The sequence below is a fragment of the Arvicanthis niloticus genome, chromosome 1, assembly GCF_011762505.2.
Source record: "Arvicanthis niloticus isolate mArvNil1 chromosome 1, mArvNil1.pat.X, whole genome shotgun sequence".
NCBI classification, from domain to species: domain Eukaryota; kingdom Metazoa; phylum Chordata; class Mammalia; order Rodentia; family Muridae; genus Arvicanthis; species Arvicanthis niloticus.
In genome coordinates, this window is record NC_047658.1 from 60,249,098 (window position 1) to 60,269,553 (window position 20,456).

At 42.5% G+C, this 20,456-nt stretch overlaps 1 protein-coding gene across 1 annotated transcript in view; it reads right to left on the bottom strand.

Moving 5' to 3' along the window:
* Ccdc83 (coiled-coil domain containing 83) overlaps positions 1-19,619 on the bottom strand; it is a 41,690-nt gene extending 22,071 nt beyond the window's left edge. Inside the window, exons 1-4 of the mRNA XM_034489480.2 lie at positions 19,508-19,619; positions 12,217-12,338; positions 5,296-5,380; positions 1,436-1,598 (exon numbers count right to left, since the gene is read on the bottom strand). Coding sequence (XP_034345371.1) covers positions 1,436-1,598; positions 5,296-5,380; positions 12,217-12,311 — 343 coding nt within the window. The 5' untranslated portion in view covers positions 12,312-12,338; positions 19,508-19,619. The remainder of the gene's footprint in view (positions 1-1,435; positions 1,599-5,295; positions 5,381-12,216; positions 12,339-19,507) is intronic.
* Positions 19,620-20,456: the final 837 nt, after the last annotated feature.

Below are 20,456 nucleotides of genomic sequence, written 5' to 3' on the forward strand. Positions count from 1 at the left end.
TCCTCACGCTTGGCAGCCTGCTACTGTCTGAGTCCTGTGCTACATTTGGCTATGGAGGGGAGGATTGATAAATGTCACGGAAGTTTTAGACAGAGTCTGACTAACATGTTGGCTGGCTGATTTCGACTCCCCATCTCCATCTGCTGTTTCACCTTCTCTTCCTTAGTCTCTGTGGCAAAAAACTCTTTGGAAGCTTCACATGTTTTGCATTACCTTCTACGAAGTCATCCAACTTGGTCTCCACTTAGCACGTATCCTGATTGCTTTTTGTGTCAACTTGACACAGCCTGGAGCCATTTGGGAAGTAAGAACCTCAGCTGAGAAAACGTCCCCACCAGACTGACCTGTGGGAAAGCCTGTGGTGCATTGTCTTGATGGGCAATTGATCTAGAAGGGCCCAGCTCCCTGTGGCTGGTGTCAGCACTGGGATAGTGGTCCTGAGTGGTATGAGGAAGCAGGTGGTATGAGTAAGCCATGGGGAGAGCGGCAAGTCAGTGAACGGCTGTCCTCCATGGCCTCTGTTCCAGTTCTGGCCGTGAATTCATCCCTCAGTGATGGACTGTGACCTGAGAGTTGTAAGCTGGAATTAACACTTTCCTCCCCAAGTTGTTTTTGGCCATCATGTTTTATCACAGCAATAGAAACCCCAAGATAACTTGGCATCCTTGTGCTCAGTCCCTCCATGCTAACAGGTGCACCTCAACGGGAGCCACTTCCAGAAAGTGATTTAGCCGGAGGACTTTTCCATTCTTTAAGATGCCATTCCCAATGCAGGGACATTATAAAATAGAATATTTTTGGAAATGTTAAAAAGAACTGCGAGGTGAGGGAACGTGAATAAAAAAGTTCACGTATCAGAACTGCACACGTTCAATTTGCCAGAAGGGTCATGTGTTTCCAGTAGCGAGAATATGTCATGGCTCTTCTACTGCTGTCCCCAGAAGCATTTCCCTGGAGGCCTTTCCCAGTTCTAAGCTGTTTATCTTCAATCCAGAAGGGGCTTAATTCCATCAGTCTAGGGAGGGGGTGTACACGATTGCATCAACTTTATCTCGCCCAAATCTAAAGCAAAGCTAAGGCCAACCAAGCTCTCTAGTGACAGCGCAGCACGGAAAAGAACACCCCAGAGCGTGTGGAATAGGACTTCAGCAGGCCGAGGGGCAACGGAGCCCATCATCTGTGACTATCCTAGTCCTCCTCCTCACTGTCACTGCCCTAGTCCTCCTCACTGTCACTGTCCTAGTCGTCCCCCTCACTTCCTCCAGGGCCTCTGCTCACTTCCTTCCTTTCTTCCTTCTCCTGTCTTTATATCAATATGGATTGTGTCTGTGAAGGAGATGATATAATCTGACATACTGTCACGCACTGGAAGGCAAAGGCATTAACTCACAAATGAATATAACACTGGTGACCATTTTCTAAGTTCCTAGCTCACCTTTCAAGTTTGCCTCCTGGTTTCTTTCAAACTCCCATTTTTCCTTCATTGCCTCCTCCACATCCTCTCTTGTTACAACTGGTACCCCATCGAACTTCTCCTCCTTCAGTTCTTTTATGAGATTCCTTATGTGCCAATTTTGTTCCTCCTTCAAGCGTCTATTCTACCATAGAAACCATAGAAACCAACAGTAGTTAAACACATCTGCTCAACTGTTCACACCGTTTACCTAGAACACAGGCACACACTGGGGCTATCTCTAGTAGCTTAGAGAACATGTGAGATTTAAAACAAAATAAAATCAGTGCAGTACCCATCAATAGAATGCTATATTTTTAATGATATGTCATAAATTTACCAGTCTATCATCCTCCCACAGGCTCCATGGATATGAATATTTTTGAACTTCCCATTAACCCTGCCTTCTTCTAGACGCCCTAACTTAGTCATCTATCATGTGTAAAGTCAGATGCGGGACACTAAATTGATATCTATTATCAAAACAGAGAAAAGCCCCGCTTTTATGGAACTGCCATTATAGTTTGTTTTCACCACAGATGACATAATTCATAATCTTCCTTTAGGATGGTGGTCACTCACAATTCCAAACTTCACCATTCAAATAAAAGGCAAGTTATTTTTGTGGGTGTCCAATCCATGCTTCTAAGATTACATCTAACTGACTTAAAGTTTATTCTGGCCATTGTTGTCTTACTGTGTGTATCAGGGCATCAAAACTGAGAGAACAAGTCATGTACCAACCTGCCCTTCGGTAGTTACCCATGTGAGTCTTTTACAGTGATTGTTGCTTCCTGTTATTTTTATTGTTAGAGGTGAAATTATGTTTGTGTGACTATCTTCTTTTGGGTTTGTTGAAAGAAGATTACTTTCTTGCTTTTTCTAGGGTATGGTTTCCCTTCTTGTGTTGAAGTTTTCCATCTTTTATTCTTTGTAGGGCTGGATTTGTGGAAAGATACTGTGTAAATTTGGTTTTGTCATGGAATACCTTGGTTTCTTCATCTATGGTAATTGAGAGTTTTGCTGGGTATAGTAGTCTGGGCTGGCATTTGTGTTCTCTTAGGGTCTGTGTGATATCAGTCCAGGATCTTCTAGCTTTTATAGTCTCTGGTGAGAAGTCTGGTGTAATTCTGATAGGTCTGCCTTTATATGTTACTTGACCTTTTTCCCTTAGTGCTTTTTTTGTTTGTTTGTTTTGTGCATTTGGTGTTTTGATTATTATGTGACAGGAAGAATTCATTTTCTGGTACAGTCTATTTGGAGTTCTGTAGGCTTCTAGTATGTTCATGGGTGTCTCTTTCTTTATATTAGGGAAGTTTTCTTCTATAATTTTGTTGAAGATATTTACTGGCCCTTTAAGTTGGGAATCTTCACTCTCTTCTATACCTATTATCCTTAGGTTTGGTCTTCTCATTGTGTCCTGCATTTCCTGGATGTTTTGGGTTATGAGTTTTTTTTTTTTTTTTTGCATTTTGCATATTATTTGACTATTGTGTCAATGTTTTCTATGGTATCTTTTGCACCTGAGATTCTCTCGTCTATCTCTTGTATTCTGTTGGTGATTCTTACATCTATGACTCCTGATCTCTTTCCTGGGTTTTCTATTTTCAGGGTTGTCTCCCTTTGTGATTTCTTTTTTGTTTCTATTTCCATTTTTAGATCCTGGATGGTTTTGTTCAATTCTTTCACCTCTTTGGTTGTGTTTTCCTGTAATTCTTTAAGGGATTTTTGTGTTTCCCCTTTAAGGGCTTCTATGTGTTTACCTGTGTTCTCCTGTAATTTCTTAAAGAAAGTTATTTATGTCTTTCTTAAAGTCCTCTATCATCCTCATGAAAAGTGAATTTAGATTAGAATCTTGCTTTTCCAGTGTGATGGTATATCACACCTTGCTATGGTGGGAGAACTGGGTTCTGTTGATGCCAAATAACCTTGGTTTCTGTTGCTTGTGTTCTTATGCTTCCCTCTCGCCATCTGGCTATCTCTAGTGCTACCTGCCCTTGCTGTCTCTGACTGGAGCCTGTCCCTCCTGTGATGCTGGTTGTCTCAGAACTCCTCAGAGCCCAGCTGTCTCTGTGATCCTGTGATTCTGGGATCCTGTGATCCTGAGATCCTGGCTGTGTTAGAGCTTCTGGGAGTCAAGCTGCCTCTGGGATCCTGAAATCCTGGTATGACTAAGCTCCTGGGAGATCCTGTAATCCTGGGTGTGCTAGAGCACTTGAGAGTTGAGCTTCTTCTGGGTGTTGTGGGACTGAATGTAAAGCTAGTGCCTAAGGTCTGCTCAGGGCACCGGTTCAGACCGGAAGGAACCGGTGCCACTGGCTGGGTGGGGGTTCCTGTGTCCCTGGATCCTGCTGGTTCCAGTTACTCCCGGTGTTGGGGCAGGTGTTGTGGCTTCCTCACCTATCTATCCTAAATAGCCTTTTATGTCAGTGCAGGTATCTCTCTTATGTTGCAGTCCATCCCAGGGCAGCTTATAAAAGCAAAACCATAAAAGCTCATAACGTATGTGCAGGAAGTGCTGCCTGGCAGTTGGTTTGGGTTCAAGCTTACTCTGGCTAACTATACAAAACACTTCTAACTGATTTCTGCTGGTTGGTTTCCAAGAGCACAGAACATAACAGAATATGCAATCAACTTGAACATGGGAAAGTGTCCTAGTATCAGCAGTAACAACATATGAGAAAGTTTCCTTATACCATTAGTAAGAGCACAGAATGGCAGGCTAGATAGGTCACGGTTACCTAGGCCTTAACATTCTACCTAGGTCTTAACAAGGCTGATGCCAATTTCTGCCGTAAAGCTGTCACTAACAAGTTGAATAGTCAGGATGAGATGCAAACCCAGGACTCTTGACTCCAGATTTCATTAAAATGTAAAGACACAGTCTTTCAAAAGAAAAGTTGAGCCAGGTATAGTGCATGTGTATAATCCTTGCATTCAGGAGGCTGGGAGGGAGAAGCATGAGTTCAAGGCTAGACTGGTTTAGTGAGATCTTGTACTGGGGTGGGTGTGGGGCAGCAGGAGGGCACGGTAAACAAAAAAAGCCAAATAAAATAGTCAACTGTGGAAGTTTCCATACTATACAAAGTAAATCCGTGAAGGAAAGTCCGAATTAGTATCTCTTTGCGGATGTGACATAAGTGGGGCTCGTTGTCATTCACTGATCATGGACATCAGTTCTGTTGTAACGGACATAGCCAGCGTCACCTTGATATTCACATGAAACTTATTTTTAAACATTTTAATTGTCATTTATGTATGTAGGTGTGTGCATGGATACATGCCACGGACCATATGTGCACATCAGAGGACCATTTGAGGGAGTTAGTCTCTCCTTCCAACATGGTTCTAAAGATCAAACTGGGGGTTGCTGAGTTTGGTAGCAGGTGCTTTTATGTACTGAGCTGGTGGCCCTAAACCTGATTTTTACAAAATAATCTTTAAGTTTCCCATTAGTTATTTTAACAACCGAGAGTATACTGTTCTACATGCATTTACATATATGCACACTCCTAGAAAAGCTGAAACAAAGAATCAGAGAGAGAAGAGAGAGGCGGTGATTCACTGTGTAGAGAAACAAGATGTCAGAAGATAAACGTGATTTCCAGGGTATCCATCCTCATGATCTAAGTAACATGGCTGAACTGACTTTCACTGATCTCCTCAATACCATGGAGACAGTAGTGCTAGCTTGCCTCACATGTGTGAAGAAAACTAATAAATTACAAGTCAGCCGATTCCAAAGAGGATGCTTCCTTGGGTAGGATCCACCATGATCTTACGCCATTGTTACCGTGGCGCATGCTCTGTGCCTGCCTACCCCCACTCGACGTTGCACTCACCCTCTCTTGGTATTTTTGATTCTTGTCCCTCAGCTTCTTGATCTGGAACATGAATCTCTCCACCGCATTCTCCTTTATTTCACGACTGAGGAGAAACAAGGATGTTCGGGTTAGTTTCCTCAGGGAAGGGTACTGAGGCTACATTTTCATTTTAAACTAAATTTAAACCAAACAAGACTGAAGGCAAGTGGATGGTGGAGCATTAGGGTAACCTGGGCACGCCCACCAATCTATGCTCCTACTGCATGTTCTCGTCCAAAGATTAAAGCTTCCCTACCACAGACGTTTCTTTAATGTATATATACCAAGGATAGGTTTGATGACCACACATCCATGAGAAAAACAGGCAGAAAGAGCAGGAAGGTGCCGGTACAGGGCAACCGATGGCTATATGAAGTGCTTGTGTAGTCCACATTTCTGAAAGGGAATGAATGTTGGAACCCTAGGTCTGAGATTGAAGAAGGTTATGTATGGATAACCTTCTCCCAAACTCCTTTTTTTTTTTTTTTTTTTTTTTTTTTGCTAAAGATAAAGTACATGGTTTTAAATCTTACTCTTTACGATTTCTTTGCCTCCTCAGTTGCAGGCAAATCAAATCTCAGGACCTAGAATTTCAGGCTGTTAGATAAAGCCTCACCCAGCTCCATGTATTATTATGTGGAATAAAATAAGAAATCACACTCGAAGGGTGCCCTCAAGAGTGCTCTTCAATTCTTGTTGAATGTGAAATGCTACCAGGGCTCTCTCTAAAACCTCATTTCTATTTATGACCTTGTGTACTTAGGAGAGAGAAAATTGAGGCTCTTTCCTCCCACAAGATGAGAAAATGCAAAAACAATGTTAGCAAATCACACACTGGTACTCCTCAAAAGGAAGGCAGTTTGGGTACCAAGAGCTCGGAGTTAGTTCTGCTTTCTCACTCACCGCATGGTTCACACAGCTGCTTTGGGCCTTGGCTTACTCTTTTATAATAAAACAGGGTTAGGAATGGCAAGATACCTGGCTGGCATGCTTGGTGCCAAGGCTGACAACCTGAGTTCGATCCCAAGACCATGTGCATACACGTACGCTCGCACACATGCACACATGCATGCACGTGCACACACACATACACACACACACACACACACACACACACACACAGGCACACACAGGCATGCAGCAAGTGGATTTTTTTTTAATTAAAGGAGATGAGCATCATGGCTCATTTGTTTCAAATACCCCCCTCCCCCATTTCTGTACCCAGTACTGTCTCTTCCAGAAAGTCAGAGATTCAATGGCTGCCACTTGGCTCCACATTGCTTTAGGGATTATGGAGATGGGTTAGAATAAGATCCTTGCCTTCAGGGAGTACAATTTACTACATTCAGAGTAAGTAATTATACAGATACTGTTTACACATTTGTGTGAGTGCGAGCGTATGTGTATGCACATGGTCTTGGGATCGAACTCAGGTTGTCAGACTTAGCACCAAGCATGCCAGCTGTGGGGGACTGTGGGATGGGAAGGGAAGTAGATGGAAGGGTTGTTGTCTGCAGGCAAAACAAGCCTCTGGAGAAGTAAGCTTTACTTCCATTTAAAGAAGTGACTTCTCGATACCCCTTGCTTCCTGGTGTGTGTGTGTGTGTGTGTGTGTGTGTGTGTTTAGCACCTGAACACAGGGCCTCATTCATATCACACAAATGTCCTGCCATTGGGCTATACCTCTACCCTCTAGCTCTCATTTTTATGGATTAAAAAATGAAGATAGTATAAAAGTTACCTGAACCATGCAGCTACTCGCATAATTTCTGCAATGTAGTATTGCAGAAATTGCAGAAAATGGGACGTAAAACCATGCCAGGAAGTCTGGTAAGGTAGAGCACTCTGTGGGCACACCCCTTAGGCCTAGGCGACTCCCAGCTCCCTGCTATACTCCTGACTTGGAATACGTGTCGTGCTTCTCACATAAAGGAAACGTGTCATGTAGGCTCAAAACAGAGTTCTCCACGAAGTACCTAGAGGCCCAGAGAGCTTCGCCAGTAAGCTTCCCCTCCCAGACTTTCCTCCCTGCAAAAGGTTTTTAATCTTAGGCCCATCCTGAGAAGTGGGGTATGGTTTTATGCGTTCATTTTCCACCATGACAATAGACTGTTTAGAACTATGGACTATCTCTTTCGTCAAGATCTGCTATGAGGAATCTGCAGAAGGCCTTTATCTACTGAGCCGCAGCTTAACTCTCCCATAGAAGGCCTCTCTGTGCTCCCAGCCTGCCTCCTCCAAGCTAAGGACAATCATCCCAAGCCCTGCCCCACCTCACTCCATTCTCAGCTCTTCAGCGACTCCCAGTGGTGCCTGGATGTCCAAGAGTCAGAGAACCCCATGGCCCCTGCCTCTTGAACATCCATAAAACCATACCCCACTTCTCATACTACATTTTGTTTGTTTTCAGCCTCTAATTTCCAATGCTGTTTCATGGAAGGGGAAATTTGTTTATAAGTAACACTTTGAAAGTATGGACAGGAAGTGGTAAGATGGCACATGATAACATTTTTATTTTGTGTGTATGGGTGTTTTATTTTATGTACAGGTCTGTGTACCACTTGTGAGTCTGGTGCCCATGAAGGTCAGAAGAGGGGATTGGGTCCCATAGAGCTGGAGTTACAGATGGTCATAAGTCACCATGTGTGTGCCAGGAACTGAATCCAAGTTCTCTGGAAGAACAGCAAGTGCTCTTAACCCCAGAGCCATCTCTCCAGCCTTAAGAAAAATAACTTTTAAAAATGTGAGTGTTTTTATTGTATGTTTCATCTAAGGCATATTTAAAAATTATTGCATAGAAATGAACAATTTAGAATTCAATAAATACATCATTTTACTAATCTAATAAGTCAGAAGATGTATTTGAATTTCAAAACATTCTATTCTTTTCTATTTAAAAAAAAATACCTAAACCTATATCCAGTTACATTATATTGTAGAAAGCCAGAGAAAAAGTGTAAAGGATAAAATAAAAAACCACTGTTAGAAGAAATCACTTATGGCATCTCCAGTATCAGCTCTTCAAAAAGTAACCTTCCATGCCGGGCGGTGGCACACGCCTTTAATCCCAGCACTTGGGAGGCAGAGGCAGGCGGATTTCTGAGTTCGAAGCCAGCCTGGTCTACAGAGTGAGTTCCAGGACAGACAACCAGGACTACACAGAGAAACCCTGTCTTAAAAAAACAAAAAACAAAAAAACAAAACAAAACAAAACAAAAACTTCCAGGGAAGCCCGTGGCATTATTTTCTTGCAGCAGAGTCCCTGTGTGCACGGAAGTGCCTGATCAAAGGGAGGTCTGTGCTAGGCACTGTTGTTAGTGTGCACAAACAGTACAGAATTGGGTGAGACAGAATTGGATTCATGGCAGGCATTTCAACACCCAGATGGGCCCTCTAAGTTCTTACCTTGTACATCTCTGAGTGAAGCAGTATCTTAGTTTTAACTTTGTGAATGGGATTCTACACTCAGATAGGACTCAACAGTGATTATTACTCAAGAAAGAGACCCTGTGTTTACACTATGTACCAGTCGGGCTAGGCACTGCAGAGACAGACATATGAAATTCAGTGTTTAAGGTTTGTTGAGGAAGAACCAAGCAGAAAGCACCATCTGGTGTTTTCCTTCACCGCAGCTCTAAGTGCTTTTGAAGTGGAAACTTAAGGGTTCTTTGGAAAGTCAGTTGTGTTGGGTGGTGTTTTGCTGGGGCAAACATGGGAAGGAATGTTTCACTGAAGCAGACAGAAGTGAAATGATGTTCTGTTAAAGCAAACACGTGAGAGGACGCATAATGAAGGATTCTTTGCTAAGGACACGCATGTATTGGCCCACCTTACATTGTATAGTTGATCTCCATTTGTCAGGACTCCATAGGACACAGCAAAAAACTTCTGGTGGTGTGCTGTGGCTTCTAGCCATTTCTACAGACTTGGGCTAATTGACAGTGATGTCAGCTGAGACAGACTCATGTGGAGTTTTGCTAAGACTCACATGCTGAGGCAAGACTTATGGAGGACACGTGATGTTTTGAGGGAGTATAAATAGAACTGAACAGACAGTGATGGGGGCTAAGCTTGGCTCCCTGGTACAGCCAGCTGTGCAAAGCTTGTTGGTCTCTCATCTTCCCTGATCTTCACTTTGATGAGAAAGGCACAGCAAAGACCTTCTCCTGACACCCTTCCTGGTCCTTCCTGATGACCTGTGCCAAGTCTGAGGCCTGGCTGTCTCTGCTAGGTAATGGCACCTCTGTTGATTTGTGTTTGCTGTCCCGACTCTTCTGAACTGGACTGAATGTGTATCCATGGAGTGCTTTCGAGTGGCTCGAGCTGCGGCTGCTAACCTGTGAACTACACTGCTAATTTCCTGACAACACGGACAGGAGTTGCTCTAAAAAAACCATTTCTAAACAGTCCCACTTCCCCCTATCCTTTCTTTTTTACTACCTCTGGTGGGTGGTGGGCTAGAAGGGAGGTTAAAATATTTAAGAACCATCATTAAGAATAGACTTTGAGCCGGGCAGTGGTGGTGCATGCCTTTAATACCAGCACTTGGGAGGCAGAGGCAGGTGGATTTCTGAGTTCAAGGCCAGCCTGGTCTACAGAGTGATTTCCAGGACAGCCAGGGCTACACAGAGAAACCCTGTCTCGAAAAAAAAAAAAAAACAAACAAACAAAAAAAAAAAACAAAAAAAAAATAGGCTTTGAAACTACTTGCTCTATATGATAACAAACCCATTAACTACCATCCAAATAATCTTTGGTTTCAAAATCTTTATTTGTACTTTCTATTTTTAAAATGTATAACCAAGTACACACCCATCTCTCTATATCTATTCTCAGTGTAGGAAAGCTGAGTATAAAGGAGAAAACAGAAATCATTACTGAGAGATGATAGCTACAAAGATTAACAAAGGTACTAAGAATCATTTTTTATACAAGCAACCAAAAAAAAAAAAAAATCTCATAGTCTCAATTTCTTTGGAAGTGGTTTTTTTTTTTTTTTTTTTTTTTTTTTTTTTTTTTTTGAAGTTCAGTTGTTCAGAAATCATGAATCACTGTCCTCTGTGGGCTTACTGCTTTATGACGACGTGGGACAGAATGAGAAATACAAGATGCTGCAGGCCTCCTTTAGATGCTCAGAGAAGGTCCATGGCTACTTGCCATGTGACAAAAGTTCTGTTACAGAGGAGACCCAGAATAAGTGAATGGTCACAGCATAGCACCGGCCAGCAAGCCTTTGTGTCTTGTAGTCTGTCAGATTATTTAGTGTATTTTTAACCTGTGGATCACCAGCTCCTGAGAAACTCTAGTGTTTGCCTCTTTGTAAACCTCTCGTAAAGAGGAAAAGACTAGCCTTTGTCAACCACAAGTAGAATCAACCATAATGATGTCATCACAAAACCACGGAGCAAGTGAGTGTCCTGGGTTTTCTGCACTGCTTACAAGAGAAGAAAGATTCCAGTTACATGGGAAACGCAAGCAAATGTTACCTTGCTGGTACTTAAGGGTACCTCAAGTAAGAGCTCCCCTCAGTGGCTGTTTCTTTGCTAGAATTCTGACCGTTTACTGGGTGCCTTCTAAACAAGATGTGAACACAAGTGAGAAGAGAATTTCCCTTGCCCATTGGTAAGGCAATTTTCTCATTACAGATGTGGTCACTAGCACCACAGGGCTCCATTTTCAGCCATGCGTCCCTCCAATGAATAATTTCTCTTTTCTAATCCCAGCATTCATCACTTGCTCCAGGCCTTACACCATCAGAGTCTGCCCTCTGTCCTTTGTTCTGATGTCCGCCATCTCCTGAATTATGGTATGCTTTTTCATACCCTGCTGTCTTTCCCATAAACCACATTCTTCCACTCTCTCTGTAACTGTCTTCATCCAGAGATCAACGCGCGTGGCTTCCTCAGCTTAGCCTTTCCAAACCCCCAGGTTAAGTCAAGTCATTTTCTCCTTCCTTCCATGTCTGTCTGCTGTGCTGCAGTGCTGCAGGAAGCACGCGGGCCTACTCACCGCTGTATTCTGAGTTCAGCACTTGTCTTACACATGATAAAGATGCAAATATTTGTTGAATGAAAACATGAATGATTTCATTCTTATTTGGAAATTTACTAACACTTGTCCATGAATTCCCTAAAAATTACACATTGGAACACCTACCCAGTGCCAAAAGTTGAGATTCTCAAGCTCTCAAGAGGCTATTTGTTGAAATAAGACATCTCCAGCTCCTAAAAGTGAGACGTTATGAAATGCCCTTATTATTAAAAATAATTCTTAAGTCAGAAGTTGTGGTATATGGCTATAATTCCAGAACCTAAGTGATTTCGACAGGAAGATTGTCAAGAGTTCAAGACTAAAGATTGTCTAAAAAGAGAAAAACAAAAAGAAAAAGCAAAATAAAAACAAAAATAAACCAAGGCAGACAGTACCTGAGTAATGACACCCAAGGTTATCACCAGACAGCCAAGGTTATCACACACACACACACACACACACACACACACACACACACACACACACCTCTAAACTGCTTACATTTGATATGTAGTTATTTAGGAATAATACAGGCTGGGATATCTTAGAAACGGAAAAGTTAATAAAGAGAAATGCCCTCTCCCACTCTTAGTTTCCACTAAATATTCCACAGTGAACATTAGGAGGGAAACCAGCGAGCTGCTGTCTCCAAAGGGAAAAACACAACACAGAGGAGGGAGCCAAAGCCACGTGGAGTGCTGTCACACACACACACTGCTCGGCCTGTGCACACAGCACAGTAGAATGATGTTTCTGATCTGTCTTGTTTTCTTGGCAGTGCTTAGCTACGTCACTCCCATGACCAGTCATTTCAGTCTTAGCAAGGACTATATCTTCATGGGGTTGTTCAGGTTCAGACTACAGACTTACTGATAGTCCAGAAGGGCCTCACTGACAGGCAGCTTCGAGTCTTTTGGTGGTCCATCAAGTACATCCTTTTTACTTCCTTTTGCTGAGCTGTCCATGGTTCTGGTTGGCCACTAAGACTACACCTAAGGAGCAAACAGACACAGGGAAAGTGAGTCAGCTCCATCTTGACCCCTCCAATTGTGCTGTCTCTGGAAAATCACCCTTGAGGCTTATGACTGGCTATTTTTATCCTGGCTACATTTTGTCCCCAGATCTAAAGTCATCCACAAGGCAGGAGCACCGATGAATAGCTGGACTCTTTAGTCTGGTGAGTTCTGCGCTTAGCCTAGGTAGGACACCCCTGCCCACCCCAGTTCATCTGGAACTTTGGGAGACACTTGTACTGTTTACTTATCCATCTATACCAGTTGCCCACCATTCTCCATGCCCAAAGGCCTACGTTTCTTAAGCTGTTCATTTCTCCAGGGTTTGACAATGTACACCGTGTGTGGCAGCATCTCAATAAATGTTTATTTAAAATATACCAGGAAGGGGTGGAAAGATCATAAAAGCCAGAGGTCAGGGAGGAGTGGGGCAAGATGGTGACAGGTCCACTGCAGGAAGGAATCACAGAGATGTGGTTTCTTACAAAGATCAAACTAGTCAACATTCCAGCCTGGGCGGGGAAGATACTCATGACCCCTCATTGCAGCTAAGGAGCTACTGACAGTTGGTGGCTACTGGGGAGGAAGAGTCTCATGCACCCCTGAATGGATCTCCACTCGTGTGATTAAGGGCAGCACAGATTGTACTCAGTGGGTTATAAGAAAAAGAAAAGGATGTTGAAGTTGGGGTGTGGGAGTAGGAAGTGAGGGGTGGACCAAGGAGAAGTTGTAAAATATGACCAAAATACACTGTATACAAAGAATAAAGAATATGCACTGTATTATATACAAGGAATAAAAACAACTTACATTAAAAAGGTTTTGTTCTTTTTTAAGAATCAGGATGCAAGGGCCTGAAAGAATTTCATTTGGCCAGGGCTCGTGTTATACAAATCGCAAATAAGTCTACTTTGAAGTATTTATTAAACACCTAAGAGATTTACAAATGCAACTAACTATGATAAGGATGTTCCTTCGTTAACTTTTTATAAGCCATAAATTGGCTTTACATAAAATAAATTGTCAACAGTATTTTTAAAGGAAGGAAAATCAAGACCCACTGCTGACTAATGTTTGTATGAAACAGGAATGCCTCATGGGTTTGGCTTAGGGATCAAAACACACTTTTCAGACTGTAGCTTTCCCTAGAAGATTTCTAACTTCCACTGCTCTCCTAGATCAAGGGTCTGTCCTCTTACCAACGCATGAAAACGTTACAGCAAGCATGTGATAATTCTCCAGGCAATGCTATTTCTGTCCCTACAACAGACACAATTATTGTCGAATAAATACTTGGGTAGGTGGAACAATCGGGCAAATGAGGGTTTTAGTTTTCAACCCTGTTACTGACTTTTTGTGTGATCTTCAGAAAGTTACTCCATCTTTTCGTACTTTAGATTCCTCATCTCTTGAACAGTTGAGAAGGATAGCAGTCTTATTCTAAGAGCTGCTGTGAGCTTAGAAAAAGGAATATATAAAGTGCTTGCATAGTGTCTCACATGTATGATCTTTCATAAGCCATATGTCTCTAGTACTTTCTCATCACTTTCAGATACACATTATCTTTCTTTAAATTGCAGGTAACAGCAATTGTATCTGAGAGTTTTCTAGACAAGTATGCACCTGTTGGGTTAAAGTGGTCGCTGTCGGATTCTAGCATGTGCTGGACCAGAAACCAGGCTTTCAAGGTCCTAAGTGCACCCATCTAAGAAAAATTCATTAACATGGTATCTTTTTTTTTTCTTTCTTTTGAGACAAGGTTTTACTCTGTATTCTGGCTGGTCTGGAACCTGTGGAAATCCTTCTACCTTAGCCTCCTGGGTGCAGAGATTACAGGTGTGAGCAATTTACCATACTTGTCTTCTTAAATATGACACTTGTTTACAATTCAGTAAGCTCCACATCAAAATGTATCATTATATTCACATAGTCCATAAAAAATTATCAGCTAAGAAACATTGTTTCTGATGCCATGCTGAATTATTATTTTATTTCTTACTTCAGAATATGAATTTTTATCTTTATACAAGAAGCATGCTAATGTTTCATTTTAAAACAATAACTTACTATTCCATTTTTTTACTCTACTATATTTTATTTAAAAGTCGAGACAAATGTCAAGAGTAACATCTTTCTGAGTCATATGGAAAGGATCTAGTGTGGTGAGCTCCTCCAGCACTCCCCCATCTGGTGCTGGAGAAAACAGGACCTCATCTTGTTCAATTACCTTAGTTACGTGGCTGTTATGCTTTTAAGTCTCTGAATGCATAATTAGTTATTTAACTGCAGCTTACCACAAAGGATTTTAATAAAATATGAGGGAAAATGTCAAGCCACTGAAGTATGAATAATTCATGCATAAACAGCAGAGTGTGTTGTCATTGTTCTGAAGGCTTTCGAGAAAATTAGCAAGACAATTGGATTGTGAATCACGGTCAAAAGGTACCTTTGCGCTTGATGATGCCCCGCAGACAGTAGGGACATTCATAAACACAACCGCTGACCTTTTGAGTATTTCTATCTCAGTGAAGGGTGAAAGACCATTCACAAAATGAATGCTATCTTCAGGAAAGCTTCATCCAGTATAACTCCTGACAAATGAATGTCGAATCTGTTTGCAGTGACTGCAGGCATGTATTTAGTGGATACTTTCTGGATAGGATGTTTCCTGGTCATTAACTGTACAACAGAGGAGAAACAAAATGGGAACTCAGAGTTATAGGGAGATGCACACTGCAGCAGACCTTATTCAAAACATTGAGTGACCTGAGAGAGGGAGAAGGGGAGGGGGAAAGAGAGGAGAGCGGGAGGTGGAGGGAGGAGAGGGAGGAGGAGGAGAGAGAAAGGGAGAGGAAGAGGGACTAACGAAGTTATTCAAGTGCTGCTCTCTCTTTGGATGGTCATCCAATAAGATGACCTTTGTGCATGAGTGCTCTTTCTTGCCCGGTGAGTTTGGACACTTTATGACTTACTGTGAGGTGTGAGCAGAGAACAGCCTGGCTCATAAAGATTCCCAACTCCAGGCTTTCCTGGGCTTGGAATTTCCTCTGCCACAATGGTTTTTCCCTATCAGAAAGTGTTTCAAAACAATATTCTCAGTGCTTCTCAGTGAACAATGAAGTTTATGTAGTAAAAGTAGAAATATGATTATCTTATGGACCACTATCCCACAAGCCTCTGGTTTTGTAAAGTTAACAATAGATGCAGAATGGATTCCTAGCACCTGGACAGTGTCTCATGGCTCATTTTCTCTTCTTCTTGCTCTAACACCTTCTGGACATAAGAGATGGTTCTCAATGTTGCTTGACTTGTTTCCCATCAGCATAGATTGAAATGAAAGAGACTGACCTAATTAATATCAGTGACAACAGTTCGGAATGAGTCCATCGGGAGAGAAAACGTAATTAAAAGATATTGGTTAAAGGTGACAATTGTCATATGTTTAATTTGCAAGGAAAGTGGCAGGTAAGCAGAAATAACTTTCCTCTCCTTTTTTTGCTCTGTAACTTCCATCATTTCTTTTCTCTTCCATTTCCACAGCTAAATCTTAGTGCTCCCCCTCCTTTGGCTTTTTCTCTTCCAACTATGAATGTGCCAGCTAGAATGTCCTTGTAGAAATGTATGTTTAACTGTGTCACACACCCCTTCAAATCTCCAATTTTAAAAAGGGGGAGGTATTTAGAGACAACTCTGGCTCTGCCAGCAGTTAGCTCCAAACTCAAAAATATCAGTAGTAACAGTAGCAACAGTGCAGTGCATCCAGGAGCCTTGCTGAATAAGGAGCAATTAAAAAGGCCCAGAAGTCATTATAATATTGGTTGCAAGGCAACACACACATTTAGAAATATTCATAGTACTCATGTCAATAAACTATAATTCATTTGATGCTGAAAAGTAATACTTCAGCAAGCTCACGTTTTTTTTTTTTTTTTTTTTTTTTTTTTTTTTTTTTTTTTTTTTTTTTGGGAATTCAAAAATATATGCTGGCCCATAAGCCGGGTACATCCTGGATGTTCAATAAACACTGTCGTGAATGAGTTGCCTGCAAACACACATACATGGCCTCACTTCATTGCTACCAATGTGTATGCACTTCAACAATTTGCAAAGCAAAATCGTTTCAGTATCTTGTCTTTTTAAGAATTATTATTTTGCTTGGGTATGTATGTATGATGTGCATGGGTTGGCATGTGTGTAGACATGTGTGAGAGCAGGTGCGTGTGTACAGGGGTAGAGGCTACAGGTTAATAGTAGATGTTTTCCTTAATTGCCCTCTGCCTTGTATATTGAGGCAGGGTCTCTCACTTGGACCTACCCCTTGCTAATTCAGCAAGTCCATCTAATCAGTGTGTTCGGAGATCCATCTCTGCTTCCCAGACACTGCAATTCCACCATGCCTGCCTAGCCAACATTTCTGTGAGCACTGGGGATCCAAAACCTGGTCTGTACACTCAATACAGCTCACATCTTACCCCCTGAGCCAACTCCCCGTCCTGGCAAAATTCTTTGGAATTCAGGTGTTCATTTATGTCAGGAGGGCTGTTTTATGGCTCACCAGAATGCTAGCAGAATTAGAACCGCACTCCAGCATTAAACAAAACAAGCTGATTTACTCAAATCCTTTTACAAGTGGTAATTCCATCTAAAATTACTTTAAAATCCTTCATATGTTTTTTTCGTATAGACTATGTACACAGTCCCAAATAGTGTGAAAATTCCAAGTTTATCCATTTTGGAAAAGTACCATTAAAATGATTTGTTGAGATCCATGTGTTTAGAAACATGTAGATGAGTGACATTGTCATGTATCTTTTGGAGGATAGCTCTGTGTGTAGTGTTTTGTTTTTTTTCTTTTTTCTTTTTCCTTTTTTTTTTTTTTCCTTACAGGGAATCAAATCCAGGCCTCACTTGTGCTCAGCATGCTCCCAGCTCTCTTCCCAGAATGCATGTTCCTTGTCAATGTAAATGTTTAGTCTCTGGTACATTTTTGAATCACAGTTCCCAAATTCTTCTAGATTCTAAGCTTCAGTGTGGTCTATCTTCTGATGCAGAATTGCTAGTAACAAACTGCTAAATACAAAAAAGTTTGAGAAAAACTACCCTACTCTAACTAGTCAGCAGGACTAGATTGTTCCCAATGCCCCTGTCCCGTGGTATAAATGTCTCCACAGAAAAAGAATATCAAATGAGTAAATTCGACTTAATAAACATAATACATAACCAGGAAGAGAGTTTTATGAGAATAATGGTAGTGCTTTTATGGTCATGAACATGAGGAGTATAGGCTGGGGTCAGGGTTTGGAGCTGTGTGCAAGGAGACCTGTGAGCAAGCACCATGTATTTTGCTATCTTCTTTCTTTGCCTTCACAAAAATAAATCTTTGTCTCTCTTCCTCCTCCTCCTCCTCCTCTTCTTCCTCTTCTTCCTCCTCCTCCTCTTCCTCCTCCTCCTCTTCCTCTTCCTCCTCCTTCTCTTCCTCCTCCTTCTCTTCCTCTTCCTTCTCTTCCTCCTCCTCTTCTTCCTCCTCTCCCTCCTCCTCCTCTTCCTCCTCCTCCTCCTCTTCTTCTTCCTCCCCATACTATTTCTTCTTCTCTTTTTTTCCCTTCAATAGGGCATCCTTTCCTGTCTTCTCACCACTTCAACTCTTTCTACACTGGAAGGAGATTATGAGGTAAAGGAGAGAATGAAGAAACAAACAAGGTCTTTATCTAATAGTTAACTGCTTGACACTGCCTAGGTCATATTGGTGTGTGGCATTATCTTAACGGATGCAGGAGGGCCCAGCACAGAGTGGGCAGTGCCATTCTCTTTGCAGGTAGTTCTGGGTTATACAAAACAAACAAAGAACAAACTATATAAACATGTCTTAAGGTTTCCATTTAGTAAAGGCACCATGACCAAGACAACTCTTATGAAGGACATTTAATTGGGGGTAGCTTACAGATTCTGAGGTTCAGTCCATTATCATCATGGCCAGAAACATGGCAGCATTCAGGCAGGTATGGCACTGGAGGACCTGAGAGTTCTACAACTTCATTCAAAGGAAGCCTGGAGCAGACTGTCTCCAAGCAGCCAGGAGGGGGGGTCTCAAAGCCCACCCCCACATTTACACACTTCCCCCAACAAGGCCACACCTACTCCAAGAAGGCCACACCTGCTAACAGTGCCACTCCCTGGGCTAAACATATCAAAACCACCACAAAGCATAACCCTGTGAACCAGTAAACAGCCTTTCTCCATGGTTCCCGCAGTGATTTCCTTCAAAAATGGACTCTAGTCTGTAAGCTGAAATAAACCATTTGCTCCACTAAATTGTTTTTGGTCAAGGTATTTGTCATCACAGAATGAAATTAGAACCATATCATAAAAATTCAGAACATTCATTACATGAAGAAATCATGTGTTCTCTTTTGAAGGAGTTGTAGCATCAGAGAACTAAAATCTATGAATTGCCTGTGAGGTCAATATGCAAGCACACTAACCGCAGGGAATGTCCTACTGTGCTGGATCAGGCCCTGCCATTGAGAAGGATTTCAGGGGTGTTCAAGGTCCTCACTCAACAGCATTCCTCAGCTTGGGAACCGCTGGTAAAACTAGGAGAAGGAAGGAGAAGTGGCCCCCCCCCCCCCCATTCTCCACTATGTCAATTTAGCACTGTTTTGGTCCTGTCTGACCCCCAGTTTATTTTTCCCTCGGTTCAGAATTAAGAATATTCAAAAACTTTGAGGAAATTGTGGAGTGACAAACAGCAACACAAAAGTCTACTTATTCTGTGAGGTTAAGATTCCAAGACATCGTAGGGATGCCGGAGACTTGGGATACTAACGACCATTATAGATGCAGTCACCCCCACCCCCACCCCCACCCCACTTTCGTTCCTACATACCTAGAACAAAACTTAGTATAAATTAGAGATAAATAATACTGGAGTAGAACAATTATCACACATGACAAACATTATTTAAAACATACAAAAACGCTTACTCCTGGCACTTTCCATTTAATATCCTCCTCTCAACCCCCATCCCTTGAAAGGATCCTCAGGTACCTGAAACTGCCCCTACTCGGATAAAGAGAGACTACTGTATCAGAGGGCTGAGCATCTACTGAGTTAGAGACTGCGCGAGGATTCCCTGAGGGTTACAAACCTTTAAGTTTAGGAAGGCTAAAACCAGGCAGGTATCCCTGTCTCAAGGGTGGTGAAAGAGGGGTGTGCCTTGGAGAACCCCTTTCAACAGTTCCTAACCGCCCAGGAACAACGCTCCGAGGGAAAAACCAGAGGGCGCGACCCCAGGCCCATCTCGTGTCAGGGCAAATCAAGAGGAGGGAGTGCAGTGGGGTGTAGTGGGGGAGGATTCCTATAAATTTGGGGGGACAGATTGAAGAAGTCAGAGGTCACACAAGGCTGTCAGCTTTCTCCCAACATCCTCTCCAGCGTTTTCAGGTGAGAATAGAATCCCAGGTTGCCGGCTAGTTGTTCTCAAGTACAAACAGCCCAAAGCACTCTCCCTTACTCCCTCCCCATTCCTGTCCGTGTCCCTCCCCGCTGCGGGTGAGTCCTCTACTATCCTAGTCTAGTTTAGAGGCCAGCGCGGCTCGCGCGCGCCATCTGGCGGGCATACAAGGAAGAGAGCGAGTGAGGCAGTGTAGAGGTCAGGGCCTTGCTCTTTCTTCTTTCTCCCCAAGGCCTCTCCTCTCCCATTCTCTATGCATCAAAGGTGGTGTATGTAAATAGAACTCTGGCTCTGTGCGCACGCCTCGCCCAGGTTATTGCAAACTCGTATTCGCTGATGTAAAACTACTCCTCCTTGATTTCCAAACAACTCCCCGGGCCCACGTGGGAAGGGGCAGAACTCCCGTGATGCAGGTGCTGTGCTTTTCTGTCTGCTTTTTGTCAGGTTTGGTTTAACTCCAGGTAGAATTGCAGATACCTGGAGCAAGTGCTCACAGGATAACTTGAGGCACTGAAGTCTTTGCTTCTGTCTTCTCATTTTACTTTTAAGCGTTCAATAAAGCAATATAGATGTAGCCATTAAGCTGTTCGTTTTCAAGGTAGGAACCAAGCCCCGCCCCTTCCTGTGCTGCGCCCGGATGTAC